We start from the raw sequence: 14,896 nt of genomic DNA, 5'->3' as shown, positions 1-14,896 counted from the left end.
AACGAAACCAACAAGGCTGAGATGAAATGCAAGTTTAATACACCTCACACGCCACACGAACAGAGAGAAAAATGACCAGATCTTTCCTCTGGCTGTAAAAATGTATCAGTGTGCACAGCAAATCTCTCCTCAAAAGACAACACAGTGCTAAGGTGCTGACAAGAGGGCTATCAAGTGAATCGTTTTAAAAATTACAGCAGAAAACCGATTACAGCGTACTCAGCTTGTTAAACAATCACTGCCAGATTTTTCCCACAGGGAATCACTATTTTCACAGCAATCATCTGCCACTGAAAGGGAAGCATTGCCCAGGCTATTTAGAAATTTCCATAACATAGTTCAATTTCTGCAAAACAAGCAGTCAGAGAGGAAGACAAAGGGAGATGTTTAAACATAAAAATGGTAAAGCATAGTAACCTGGTTTGTTGGTGTCTCCTCTTTTATCTCTGTCAGCTACAAAAGGAATTAGAAACTCGCCCCAAAATACACCTTTGCCACTTTATGTACATAATTCTGTACACACAAAGTGAAGTCGCAGCTTTTTCCAAGGGTGGGCTGCATCCAGCAGCAGTTTCTTTATATATCAGAGGAATTTCACATCCGTTATTTCGCAGATAGGGTGGTTTCTATGCCATATTTCACGAAACAATAAGCAGGGTAGCTTGATGCCCACAATACTTTTGCGCACGATTTGCGATCAGTTGCAACATCTTTTTTGCCGAAATTCCAAGCATACTGTGCATTTTTGAAATAAAAATTATTTCTACGATCCTTTGGGTATTTATTTACCTTTGGTGGTGATAGGTCGCGGCATTTCTATATTGCCATTTTTGTCAATTGCAACATTGTACAAAACCTTTCACATTACACCAATAAAGCCTCTAGTATTTTCCGCTGGAAAACTGACAAATTGTCTCTCTTAAGGCCTGAATGTACTATTTAGGCGGAAATATATTTAATTTTGATGGAAATAAAAAAATTGCTCCTGAAAAGGACAGCGAGGATAGATTGAAGTTCGTCTAATTCAACAGATCACCATATTCTACACACATAAGGGCTTTTTTTGACTGGAAATTAAGTTTTTTTTTTATAGCTAGAGAAGGTAAAATGAAAATTTGGCAGAGACATTTAAGACTTCTTACATGCCAGAATGCGAAGGCATTACTGTCCCTTGGTGCACTGACACCCACCCACACACACGACTGGATCACAATTTTGATATGAATATTGGTTTTTCAGGAAAGGAAACAGTGCAGTAACCGTCTCATATCTTAATGGACACCTCAACCACACCTTAAAGGTAGAGGTAAACAGTTTGGGAAGGCATACAATTTAAGGTGCACATGTCGTCAGTTTGAATCCCTCTCACAAGCTAGCCTCCAGCTTCACTAGCACATCTAAGCTATATGCAACGAGATGTCGTACGACACCACCCGGAGCGCTGTACGACAAACGGTTGCATCACAATTTTGATATCGAAATTGGTTTTCAAGGAAAGGAAACAGCGCAGTAACCGCCTGATATCTCAATGGACACCTCAACCGCACCTTAAAGGTAGAGGTAAGGAGTTTGGGAAGGCATACAATTTAAGGTGCACATGTCGTCAGTTTGAATCCCTCTCACAAGCTAGCCTCCAGCTTGACTAGCACATCTAAGCTATATGCAATGAGATGTCGTACACCACCCAGAGCGCTGTACAACAAACGGTAGCATCACAATTTTGATATCGAAATTGGTTTTCGAGGAAAGGAAACAGTGCAGTAACTGTCTCATATCTTAACGGACACCTCAACTGCACCTTAAAGGCAGAGGTAAAGAGTTTGGGAAGGCATACAATTTAAGGTGCACATGTCGTCAGTTTAAATCCCTCTCGCAAACTAGCCTCCAGCTTGACTAGCACATCTAAGCTATATGCAATGAGATGTTGTACACCACCCAGAGCGCTGTACAACAAACGGTTGCATCACAATTTTGATATCGAAATTGGTTTTCGAGGAAAGGAAACAGTGCAGTAACTGTCTCATATCTTAACGGACACCTCAACTGCACCTTAAAGGCAGAGGTAAAGAGTTTGGGAAGGCATACAATTTAAGGTGCACATGTCGTCAGTTTGAATCCCTCTCACAAGCTAGCCTCCAGCTTCACTAGCACATCTAAGCTATATGCAATGAGATGTTGTACACCACCCAGAGCGCTGTACAACAAACGGTTGCATCACAATTTTGATATCGAAATTGGTTTTCGAGGAAAGGAAACAGTGCAGTAACTGTCTCATATCTTAACGGACACCTCAACTGCACCTTAAAGGCAGAGGTAAAGAGTTTGGGAAGGCATACAATTTAAGGTGCACATGCCGTCGGTTTGTATCCCTCTCACAAGCTAGCCTCCAGCTTGACTACCACACGTAACCTATATGCAACGAGAAGTTGTACGACACCACCCGGAGTGCTGTATGACAAACGGTTGCATCACAATTTTGGTGCGAGTGTTGGGAAAACTAGCTCCACATTCATACTGGCCAATGGGGAGTATATATAGGTGAACAACGCGCATATGACTGCCTGAATTGGCGGTGACCAGCTTGCTAAGTGCGTCATACGGCCGCTTGATGATGCCATCCTATTGTTCTTGCCATCGCTGAGATTTTCTGTACTATCTGCGAGTGCGCTAACACACATCACCGGCTTTTCTCGTAATGGGACCAGTAATGCTTTTGCATCAAAGAAAACAAACAAAAATGAAATATAGGTGTCGCCAGTAGCAGCTGTTCTTGCAAGCAAAGTGCAGTGCATCGAGTTTTTTTTTTTTCACCGATCCCCGAGGCTACAGTGCCATTTTCTTATTAACAGTCATCGCAGAGTTGTTCTTGATCCTGGCATCATGTACTTGAATCATGTGGTGGGAAAACTTTTCACCCAGTTTACTCAGCAATAAATCAGTTTTTTGTTGCTGGACAGATATCAGCACAGCCAGAAAGAGCAACATAACCATTTTTACTGAGAACAATACAGTGTAACTGTGAGTTGACACAACCCAATAGAGTGAAAACATTGATGCCAGCTGAATCTTTATGACCTGCATACGTGTCGAACAAGATTAGTGCTACAGTCTAGCACTGCCACACTACATTTCTTCACAAATTTTTCAGAGACTAGTAATGCAGCCAGACCTTGGAAAATAAATTTAATTACACAGTCCTGGTTGCTGCTTGTTTCATGCGCAGGCTGTTCATGAGCAGAATGAAAGGTAAACAAATTTCTCCAAACCAAACAAAAACAATCTGCACAATGTTGAGTCACTAGTGAGGGAATGCAACCACACAGAGTAGTACTCTCGCAGGCATACCTCTGAGCTATGCAACCAGTGATGCCAGATATATCTGGTTAAAAAAAAGAAGTAATTCTTAAAGCCTAAAAAGAAAAGCAAGCCACAATCTTGAGGCTCAACTTCAGCTCTCTCCTCTCATACATTCTCCTGGCACTAACAGAACGCCACGTTGATAAGACATCAAAGCAGCATTTTTTTTCGATGTTATGCAACTAGAGCTGCTGCGATAATAATCCGTAAATTGATAAAAGATTTAAAAAATACAAGTGCACTCCTTCTGATCTTCATCGCAAAGCTGAGAACACAAGGAATCGATATTGGACACACTGTCATTCAAAACCTTCCTTCCATGGGAAGTGATACCATCCCTATGTGTCAATTTTTTCCCAGTCCACATAAGTGCGGAAGCCCAATAGGCTCATGACGAAGAAATAGAATAGCCCAGTGCTAGTGCAGTATGAGGGCATGTCAATGACTCGTTCAGGAAAGGAGCCTGTCAACATTAAAGAATGCGTGCAAATGAAACTAACTACCGACATAGGTTAGGAAAGAACACTTGTCACCTAGCTAGCATGTTGCTAGCTGGTTGCCAACAAGATAGCTACAAAATTATGTTCCAAAGGGCTTCACGGAACACTGCTATCCCTTTAGTGTTTTGTCACTTTGTGGTGTTTTAAACTGAACGCACTTGAGAACCCCTTTGAGCACAAGTCACAGAATCGTTTTTCACCCTTGTGGGTCCGCACATGCGCCACGAGGTGAGCTTTCTGTGGGAAGGCCTTGGGGCAGAGCTGGCACTGGAACGGCTTTTCACCCGTGTGGATGCGGACATGTCTGACCAGGTGGGCCTTCTCTGCAAATGCTTGTCCACAGTGCTCACAACTGTGTGGGCGATCACCCGTATGGGTGCGCATGTGTCTGATCAGGTTGCTGTTTCTTGCGAATGCGTTATCACAGTAAGAGCAACGATATGGGCGCTCGCCAGTGTGGGTGCGAGTGTGCTCCACCAAGGCATATCTGTCCTCACAAATCTTATTGCAGTAGGTGCACTGGTGAATCTCCTTGCTTGTGGGCTTGCGCTGATGACTACTCATGCTGGCTGGCAAAAGATAGACGACAGGGTACTTTTCATCCGGCGGATTTTGTACGGGAAGCAGGACAAGCTTGCAGTCTGTGGCGACTGATCCTGCATTTAAAAACAAGAGGAGTTTCATTGCAACATGAGGCTCAAGATGCCATAGCTCGCTTACTACTACACAGTGTAGTGCCGGAGCCCACATTTCGCTGACTGGCCTCTCTGGAATCTAGCGCTGCGCTCCCGCCGTCGCTCAAAGCAGGCCCAGACTCTCTCGGGCATGTCGCGGCGTGCAGCGTGACTCATGCCGTCTCGCCGGCGCGGACCCTTCCTCCTCCCCTCCTCTCCGTCGGTGCGAGCTCCTCCGTCTCGTCGCCGGCCGTCGGCTCTCGACCATTGCTCTAATTTGAACGGTGGCCAGTGCTGTGACCTGATTGGAGGATTTGAACTGCTGGCTGCCGCAACCGTCAGCGGGTGTCTATAAAAACGGAGCCGCGCTGAACCCGAGCAGCAGACGGGCAGCAGAAGAGCCACCACGCCGGAGCTACGCTCGCCGCCGGGGCCGCCCTTCTTCTGTGTGCTTGCCCGTGGTGCTCTTGGCCCTTGTATCATGTAAAAGCCCTTGTACATACTGTACATAAAGTCGTTTGACTCACCGTTGTTGGGACTGGGTGTTCGAGCCAGGAAACGGTCGAAGCGACGGTGAGTCAAATGACTTTTATGTACAGTATGTACAAGGGCTTTTACATGATACAAGGGCCAAGAGCACCACGGGCAAGCACACAGAAGAAGGGCGGCCCCGGCGGGGAGCGTAGCTCCGGCGTGATGGCTCTTCTGCTGCCCGTCTGCTGCTCGGGTTCAGCGCGGCTCCGTTTTTATAGACACCCGCTGACGGTTGCGGCAGCCAGCAGTTCAAATCCTCCAATCAGGTCACAGCACTGGCCACCGTTCAAATTAGAGCAATGGTCGAGAGGCGACGGCCGGCGGCGAGACGGAGGAGCTCGCACCGACGGAGAGGAGGGGAGGAGGAAGGGTCCGCGCCGGCGCCGGCGAGACGGCATGAGTCACGCTGCACGCCGCGACATGCCCGAGAGAGTCTGGGCCTGCTTTGAGCGACGGCGGGCGCGCAGCGCTTGATTCCAGAGAGGCGAGCCAGCGAAATGTGAGCTCCGGCACTACAACAGTCACTTGCCCTCCCACACCTTCGAGAACGCCACGACAAAGTATACAAATGGGCGTCCCTCATATTGAAGCTGACTAAAACTAAAGCACTCCTGCCAGAGCTATTATTAAACAAGAGGCATTCATCAAAAAGTTTTTCGTTAATTTTGTATGGCTGGCTTGAACCGGTTCTACGGATGCTGCCACAAAAGGTTCCACATATAGGCACCAGCCATTTCCAGCACATTACTTCACAGCAGTAGTCAAAATGGACACCAACTATAATGTGCACATAAGAACGAACTGCGACTGAAGAGATTAAAAAGAACATCGTTATGAACTAAAACTTTCATTCTTTCAATTCTTCACACTGTTCGCATTTCAGCCTGCAAATAGGTCACGATTACCGACAGACCGTAAGAGCACAAGACCCTCCTATCTCAAAGCAGGTTCATAGTTCTTACCACAGTATTGGATTGCGAAACAACATACACATCGAAAATAACTGACATAAACAAGACCTTCATGTTCAGACACAAAATTTTTAAAAATTACATGTAAAGATAAGAATATTACACTTCATTCAGCAAACAGGCATGTGCGGTTACCACAAAACCTAAAAATGAAGTACTAGATGTGAAGGTTTGACTTAAACTCACGTAGCAACAGATATTGTTTATCGAGCTAGTACCAGCAGTGTTATACAAATAAAAAATATCATCAGACTTCTATGCCCATTCACAACAAACCAGATTACATTTTGTACTTTGAATCAGCAACCACAATGAAATGCACACCAAATACGGCTTTCACTCTAGAGCAGGTAAAACAGCACAGGTTTAAATTCAACCCTGCATACCTGGCTGAACAGTAAGAAAAGCTGTTGCTGAGGCTTTTGTAGAGATGCTGTCAGCATAAAGCCTCAAACATGACTAAAGAAAAAAACAAAACAAGAAACAGCAGAGAAAATAAACAAGTAATGGAAAATGCACTCATATGGTACTAGGACAACTAAGAAAAGTAAGGTAAGACACTTCTAAAAACTAAACGCCTTTTAGCACCTTTAAAGGCACATGCATTCAATGGCTACTTATTGCACAAAATACACTATTTTTCCTACATCTTAGTCTTGCACCAAAAATCTTGAAAGATTAAGGAAAAAAAATATTCCGCCTGCACTGCGCTCTATCAAATGACAATAAGGTGTCCTGTACACTGCAATTCTTCTCTATGCTTAGACAGCAATGCCCATGGTATCTTCAACAATAATCTTGATTGATGTTTTATGCATCTGTGCTGTCGATAGATGGTCCATATACACCACGCACTGATGTCGGTAAAGAAGCTATTTTACAGGCTATAAACATCCGGCCATTGAGTCTATGAGGGCTCGGAGGATTGGTATTGAAGGTTTCTTCCTCTGGTAGCATGTATTCCTTGGCTCGTTGATATTAGCCTGCAAAATTAAGCAGACAAAAGCAGTGTAATTAAAAGAAAAGCTCCAGTGCCACAAACAGCGATGCTAAAATGCTTTGCTTATAAATGACTGCACAACAAACAACACCCAAATACTCACAGCCATCCATTAGTTCTCAAGGGAATAAGATATGACAGAACACTGACAGGAAAAAAAGTACTACAGGCATCGTGCTTACGACATGCCTACACGGCTTTGAACATGACACTTCTTGTATGCTTAAGCAGAATGCCACATGTGATATCTTCTACAATAATTGTTATTTCAGCCTTGGTGATTGGGCATGTTGGATTTGAAGACTGATTTGGTTTGCTTGCACCAAAATCTGCACACCTTTGGACCACTGAATATGCTCTTCAATAGAATATGTGCAATTAGCTAGGCGTTTGCATAGGTGGACTCCAACTGATTTGAAACATTCTTCAAAGTATCTTGCTTCTCTCAGCACTCGTTACTATGCCTGCAAAATACAACACAGCAAAGCAGCTCAAGCAGAAGCAGAGGCCCCAAGCCACTACAGCACTCTTCATATGCTTTGTGCATTCGAACGCTCTTAATGCATTAGCCACTAGTGCACTTGGAGGAGATCTGGCTGGACTCATGGTGCAACAAGACAAGGCCTGATGCTTTGTGCTTTGTGTGCCAACACCAGGCAATGATTATCCAGCGTTGTATCTCAGAGGCCAAGGACACTGGAACACTTGGAATGTAAATGTCCGGAGAAGTTGTTTGGAAACATGCTTTGCCCACTTGGCTTGTCTGCACTGTCCTGTAAGATAGGCAGAGGTGCTTCCAGCATAAACAATTATAATCTCTTAATCACGTCCAATGGAAGTGGTAGAAGCATTTGTTGTGGTTGAGTAGTGGGTAATAAAACAAATTCATTTGGTAGAGAGGAGCTCTTCACTTTCAAAACCACTCAGTGGTACGTTGAAACCTGATCCTGCTCTTGAAACTTTTCAGTGCGAGTACCTGGTTGGCACTGCACGCTTCCAAGTAGAGACTGCTGACAATAAAACATTACCAAAACAACACTCATGGTACACACTGCATCAGAACAGTTCTTCCTCGAAGTCAGTGTCAGTACATGTAGAGTGGCCTAACTCATGCAGATGTGAACAGGACAGACTAAGTGTAGATGCAAGCATTTAAAAAAAAATCTCCAGCTTTCACTCAGGGGAGAACATGGCAGTAATATCCCAACCAGAGCCCCATTGCAGCCACTTCAATTGCTGGATGGTTGCCATTCATACATCCAACATGGGTGGTTATAGGCTGTGGTATTTGAATAGCACAACTTCATGGTGCACAAGTTGTCTGGTTTATCTAGGAAGAAGTCAAGAGCAATGTCAACTGCAACAATGCCAGCAAAAAGACTCATAATCTCATTCTGCACATTGTGGGGGCTTTGCCCCTCGTTTTCTCCTTTGGTTGGCTTCCCGGCGATGCACCCTCCTAAGCACGAACACGTCACGCGGCACTCCGCTCCTCACCGGTGGGGCGAATGCCAAAGCCTCGTGGGGAGGAATGTTCTCCCACATCTCATCCCGTCCGGCTGCGGATTATCCCTTGCCCTAGCGTGGGCGGACATTCGCTCGTAACCGTGCTGGTGAGTCGGACGTCCTCGATTCCTCAGCATATTTTAAGGCGGAAGCCTTTAATGCCTCATTGTTGTAAGCGCAGGAGCTGTTGACAGAATTGCCACGCTTTTCAATTGGTCGAAATGGTCGTGACGTCACAGTGCACGAATTTCAAACGGGGCCAATTGTACTTTGCCTAGTAACCATGCAACCAGTTAAAGGGATGGTATAGTGATGCTCCAAGTAAAATAAATAAATAAATAAATAAATAAATAAAACAGCAGGAAATTCGTAGAGTTGAGGAATCGAAACAGGGTCTGCGGAGTGCGAGACGAGCACGCTAACCACTCCGCCATGCCAGCTCGACGGTTTGGAATGAACAAAGACGCGTCAAAGTGAATACGGTGTCTTCGTTACTGCCATCTTCCTCCCTTCCCTTACGGTGAGGTTCAGGTGTCCACCGAGATATGCGAGACCGATACATTTCCTTTCCTCAGAAACCAATTTACCGACGAGCAAGGCGTACAGCCGAACGGGCGATGGCGTTGTATGGACTCCCTGGCAGCGTTGTAAGACGCTGTCACGTTCCACTCAGAGGCGAAGCTTAACATCTTAACCACACATTAGAGACACAAGCTCCAACACCGCGCCTAAGGCTTTCGCCTCACCGCACTTTTGGTTAACAAAGGGCCCCCTAAATTTTGTTACTAGCTGGCGTTATTGTTGTAGTAGCAACAAATGCCTTGTTTGTGTCAGCCAGTGTCATTCCGTTGTTCCCACAGAGCAAGGCGCGCCATGGTCGGCGAGCGTTTGGTAGTGACACGATCACGGGGTGGAGTCCAGCGGTCTTGAATTGTGTCAGCCGTGATTAATCGGGGGAGAATATATTCATCCCCCCCTATTAAATCCCCCCACAACATAAAGGGACACCTGTGGTGAGGAAGAATGCCCTTAAATCCCCTACATGGCAGTTGTTCTGCCTTTCCAGTCATAAGTGGTCCATCATTCCTTCTGTCACACTAATCAATGATGAGGTCAATAAAGTGCTTTAGTTCAATGCAGTAAAACTGCTAAGGGACCAGCATGAAAACAATGTTACAGGTGCCCTTGCAGTGTTACGTGAAACTAGAAACAGCTCCATTGCCTTTAAAGTGAAAGTGCATACATCTCTGTCAGACCAATGTGGACACTTTCTTGCCCTCTCAAAATGTTTCTTGCAAAAAGGGAAAGCCTTTGAAAGACACCCCTAGTTTTAAAGCAAGAGGTTTCTTTGCCAGAACAGAACATCGGTACTTATTTGATGCCAGCAGCTCAGCTCAGACCCGCATCTTTCGAGTCATCAGCCGAATGCCATAACCACTGAGCCACCGCGGCGGCTACTCTTAAAGGAACCGACAACTAAATTTTAAGCATTAAATTTTTTCACCACTTTGAAAAGCGAACTGTCTAAGGTGTTTGATTCCATAATGGTATTGTGAGAAATGCTGTAGAAGGTTTTTACCAAGAATTTTTCAATCAGACAATGAGCCTATATTATGTGCCCCTGTGCTGGAAACCATGATCAGCGACTGTGATGGCAATCGCACACCACACAAAATTATGAACTAAAACTGACATAGTAACAGCTATAAACATTAATTAGGAAGTTTTAGAATAGCATAGCGACCATTTCAGTTGCCACAACCAGAGCTGTTATGGTACAGTCACATGCACCTCGTTGATGAAAATTTCAGTAGATCATGGTTACCATGTCAACCAAGAAATGTAAAGCACTGCGGCACCATCTAGGAACAAAAGTTGAAACCACATCATTAGTTATGCGAAGAGAGCATTGATTTTTACCAAAGGGTGCACTGGAGAGAGCATAAACTATATTAAAATATGACTAACATTTCTTCAAGAAAAAACACTCCGCACTTAACCATAAATAAGTAATAGCTTACAGAGGTGTGGTCATGTTATGAGATATATCGATAAGCAAGGTTTTACTGCGAGATTGTGCTGCAGCTGGTTTTATGCGTTCTTAGCGTTAAAGGCTCCAAACAACAGAAAATCCGATGTCGACAATATCGGCATTGTGAGCAAAAAGTCACAGGCATGGCTCATGGCTCTGGTTAGATAGTCCCCAGAGAGCAACCTGGGAGGCAGGTGGGCCACATGGATCACGTGGCCTTGCAGCGTCATCACAACCTGTCCACTGGATAGTTTGCAAACTGTCCACCATGGCAGGTGCCAGTTAAATTATTGACTGGTTGCTTGGGAAGAGCAACCTAGGCCACACAAGGCCCACCGCTGGGACCACCTGCCATTGTCGGGCAGTGGCGCATCGCTTAACTCTTTCGCTACCATGGAAAAATGCACGATTTGCAGTGTACTGAAAGAAAATTTTTTTTCACAAGATCTAATACACCCAGCACATATTGCAATGCATGAAATTGTAGCTCATTAATTACACTTCTGAATGAAACAAACAGAAGAGTTGTGTGTGCAAAAGTAAATGAACATTTATTTGTGAAATTTGCTAAAAACACAAAAAAGTATATAGAAAAAACAAAAATTACCGCCTGCACTAAGCCCGAATTTGAATAGAGGAAAACTGGAATATACAAACTGTTGCACATGTTTATAGCTGTCATTATTCACAGTTTCAGCTATGAGAAAAATTTACTGCACTTTCCATGGCTTGTCAAGTCAGGGGTCATGACTGTGGTGCCACTGTGAAGAGCAATCAGGGGCGAAAATGTGAAGCAGAGGTAGACTGACAAGTGCTTCACATAAGGTTTTATCTTTGTTCCTCCCTTGTTCTCTGATAGCCGAGCTTGCAGTTTCTTCTTTTTTTCATTCTTTTCGGTTGGTGTTGAATGGATTCTATGGGAGGATTGGGGGCGTGGACTTCTTTTCCCTCATCATACCCGAAGATTTCTTGAATGAGCTGCTCCCTGAAAGCCAGCTGATAAAATTTGTCATTTTAGGCAAGCTCTAAAACATCAGGATCGATGAAATAAGTTTTATCGATGTGGTTCAAAAGCCAGGACACTTTCCAAGTGTTGCCAATAGAAGCTGCCGCCACTGAATCATCCGGGTCAGTTACGTGCAAAAAAAAAACAACGAAAAAAGCGAAAAACCAATTTTGAGAAATTATTTTTGATTGCAGAGGGCCAGAATAGATTATTCTGGTATTTCAGTAGAGATACAGTCGTGGCAGGTCAACAATTCCAATGTATATGATGATTCCAATGAACATCAGAATCTCCAACAGATTCACGTCTTCCCATGAGCCGTCACGCTGAATTTGCTGAAAATCTTCATCCATGCATACTTATTAGTGTTTCCGCACACGGTCTTCATCATTTCCGCCGTGAAGAGCATAAAAAAAAGTCGAGAAGTCAAGCGAATCTCCGAGCGCCGCTCCGCAGCGATGTGCCGATATGGACACCTAGCGGTCGTCTTGGTTGAAAAACGCGATGCGACCTTGAGCATTTGGCAAACTGTCTTCGCCATACGTTGTCAAGACCCTGAAGCACAAAAATAAACCACTGTCATCAATTATAAAAAGTATGCACCGCAGAAAACACACAGCGAACGAAAACAGAACTTACATGCAAGTACGTGCTGACGTTCCAGGCTCCCGAGGCGAAGTCTCGCTGTCGAAACCGAAATCCGACGTTTGTACATTGTTGCCCGACTAATAACTGCTGCTTTCGTCGCAAAAAACGCAACCGAAACCGGCCGACCTGCTCGGTGTCAGCTTTCGCTTCCGAGGAGCGCGCGGCGACGCGGACGCCATTTTCTCCGGCTGACGCTGCTGCGGCCGTTCTAAGTTTTATTTTTCACGGCGCCCCCTCATGTCAAAACACTGAAACCAAGGCTGCAATCGAAAGAGCAGTTGTTGAGCGCGCTAACTAGATGGCGGAGCACGTCCACGATGCTCAAAAATTAGCTGTTTTGCGCGAGCGATTTTAATCGATCATATGCGAACGATGGCCTACGGCGCGGTAACGAAAGAGTTAACCGCTGCACCAGGAGGTGTACGAGCACTCCCACACATCTATGAATATAAAGCAGAGAATGACCTTCTGCATATATGAGAATTAACTCATTATGCTATCGCGTCACACCCTTAAGGAGGAGCTTAAAGTTGCAGTGAAGAGGAATCTGAACTCGTCTTTTTGCCCCGGGAACTCGGTCTACACGTTCCCAGCATTCTTAGAAACTGCCTTATTGCCCTGTGTGGCCGATTTCCAAATAGAATTAACGCCCGGCTCCCGCCTTTTTTTTTTTTTTAATTCTCCTCATATGGCCGGCGGAGTCGACCAACGTGTGGAGTGCCTTTGAGCCAGCTCCGTGAAGGCTTTGCTTTCGCTTTATTTTGTTTTTTAGGTTTCCGTGAATAAATAGTTTCATTCGCAGATAACATAGCCGCAAAACAAGCCCGCAGAAATAAAAATAAGAACGGACTATTTGCTTTCGGATATTACTACGTATTACTCCGCCGAGAGCGGCAAGCCTCCACAGCTGTCTGAAAGGCACTCCACACGTTGGTCGACTCCGCCCACCGTACGGGGAGAATTAAAAAAAAAAAAGGCGGGAGCCGGACGTTAACCCAATTTAATTAGGGAAATCGGCCACACAGGGCAATAAGTCGAAGTTTCAAAGAATGCTCGGAACGTGTAGATTGAGTTCCCGCGGCACAAAAAAACGAGTTCAGATTCCCCTTCACTGCACCTTTAAGCATCCGCTGCATTTTTTTCTAATGCCAATTTAACACTACAGATCCTCATTTTTCTACATTACAGTGCTCAAACTTTACACCATAAAATGAGATCTTTTCATCCCCACTATACTCTCACAATATGTTTTGTCTTTTGTCAGTTGTCGGTTCCTTCAACACATTACCACCAATGGTACGGATGTGATTAATAAACAAGACCACAGGACAAGTAAGGAAAATTACAGCCAGCAGTGTTCACAGAGAATATTTACAAACACCAAATCCAAAAAAAAGGAAGCATAATCCCCATTCAGCAGCAGTAAAAATGCTTCTGCTCACCATAAACCACTCAATATTTGGTTGCAACGCCGAAACACCTACTGCTGTTGCATCATGACATTTGATCTCATCAGAAAGTTCCAAGGATGACGTTAAGCAAAAAAAAAACACCAAACAGCAATGACTGCAACAAGTTGTGGCTCGATATTGCTGAATGAGCAAGACAGCACATGAGCAACAGTGAAACAATAATAGCAAACAATATCTAAACAATAATAGCAAGGATAGAAATAAAATGTACTAGTGGTACTGTGCTCCAGGACATGACTACAAAGTTTTAAACCTGATGTTTTTCTCTGGGCTCCAAATAGTATCGCACGTGGTATCATTCACAGTCCTTGCCATATTAGCCACGGCTATCTAATCGTACTCACGGAACCACCACATTTCTTGCTACGCACTCATCATTGCACATGCAAATGACTGAATATGTAGTTATAAAGGATATAAGCAAAACGTTGTGGGAGCGCATAGATTGGCAGCACTTGTTTTGGAGGACCTTCCTTAGGCTGCTTGTATTCCTTGCACTCTCCACATTGGCCCGGATGACTGCAAAGTGAAGCACAGCATTGTCACCTATGCAGAACAAAAACCCCAACCTCACAAGGGCATTGTTCATCTGCAGAAGCAGTCAGTCGTGTATAGAAAGGCATCTGGTGTTTGTGCTGATGGTGCAATGTGCGAGCCTACACCAGAAGACATTACTGTGACTGCATATGTAATTTTATACGCCATGAACGTTAATGCACTCGTAACAGAAAGGTTGTTTCTGAATGGCTTGTAGTTACTGGCCTAGATTGGATTGCGAAATGAAGAAAAAAGCCTAACACGTGCACAAAAAATTTGCCGAAGATTACGTTACTTCCTCATGCAAAATTTGAGCGCAGCTCATCAGCTGTTCCAGCTTTTTGATAGATTGAGGCAAAGGATTCGACGGCGGCGACAGTAAGCTTCTGCTTCGGCGGCACGCACCTCCGGATTCTGGCTGCGACGGTGCTGGGCCTCTGATCTGGCAGCTCGTTTAGCAGCAGCGGCAGACGAAGGACTTCCACCGGTTGCCTCGCTCATGGCTCACAAAGAACTTGCAGAGAGTAAACTATTTCTATAGGCAGGCAGTTCGCAGTGGCGAACGGCAGCGGCTATGCGTTTCGGCTCGGGCGGTGCACATATCGAGATCCGCCGCCACCGATCCGGCTCTCTGATTGCCGCCGTACAGGGGTGGCATT

The 14,896-nt window shown here is 44.9% G+C and overlaps 1 protein-coding gene across 1 annotated transcript; it reads right to left on the bottom strand.

Annotated features, from left to right (window-relative positions):
• Positions 1 to 17: 17 nt before the first annotated feature.
• On the bottom strand, positions 18 to 4,609 carry LOC149346712 (uncharacterized). Its single transcript, XM_089586613.1, has one exon. The coding sequence runs from the start codon at positions 4,605 to 4,607 to the stop codon at positions 3,975 to 3,977; it is 633 nt and encodes a 210-aa protein (XP_089442739.1). The 5' UTR covers positions 4,608 to 4,609; the 3' UTR covers positions 18 to 3,974.
• Positions 4,610 to 14,896: the final 10,287 nt, after the last annotated feature.

Source organism: Amblyomma mixtum, chromosome 4 (assembly GCF_055824585.1).
Source record: "Amblyomma mixtum isolate Tamu chromosome 4, ASM5582458v1, whole genome shotgun sequence".
NCBI classification, from domain to species: Eukaryota; Metazoa; Arthropoda; class Arachnida; order Ixodida; family Ixodidae; genus Amblyomma; species Amblyomma mixtum.
Note: the sequence above shows the minus strand (reverse complement) of the source record. Positions and strands in the feature narration are given on the sequence as shown.

Excerpts from the sequence above, each read along its gene's own strand:
- LOC149346712 (XM_089586613.1), bottom strand. The coding sequence starts at position 4,607 with ATGTGGGCTCCGGCACTACACTGTGTAGTAGTAAGCGAGCTATGGCAT.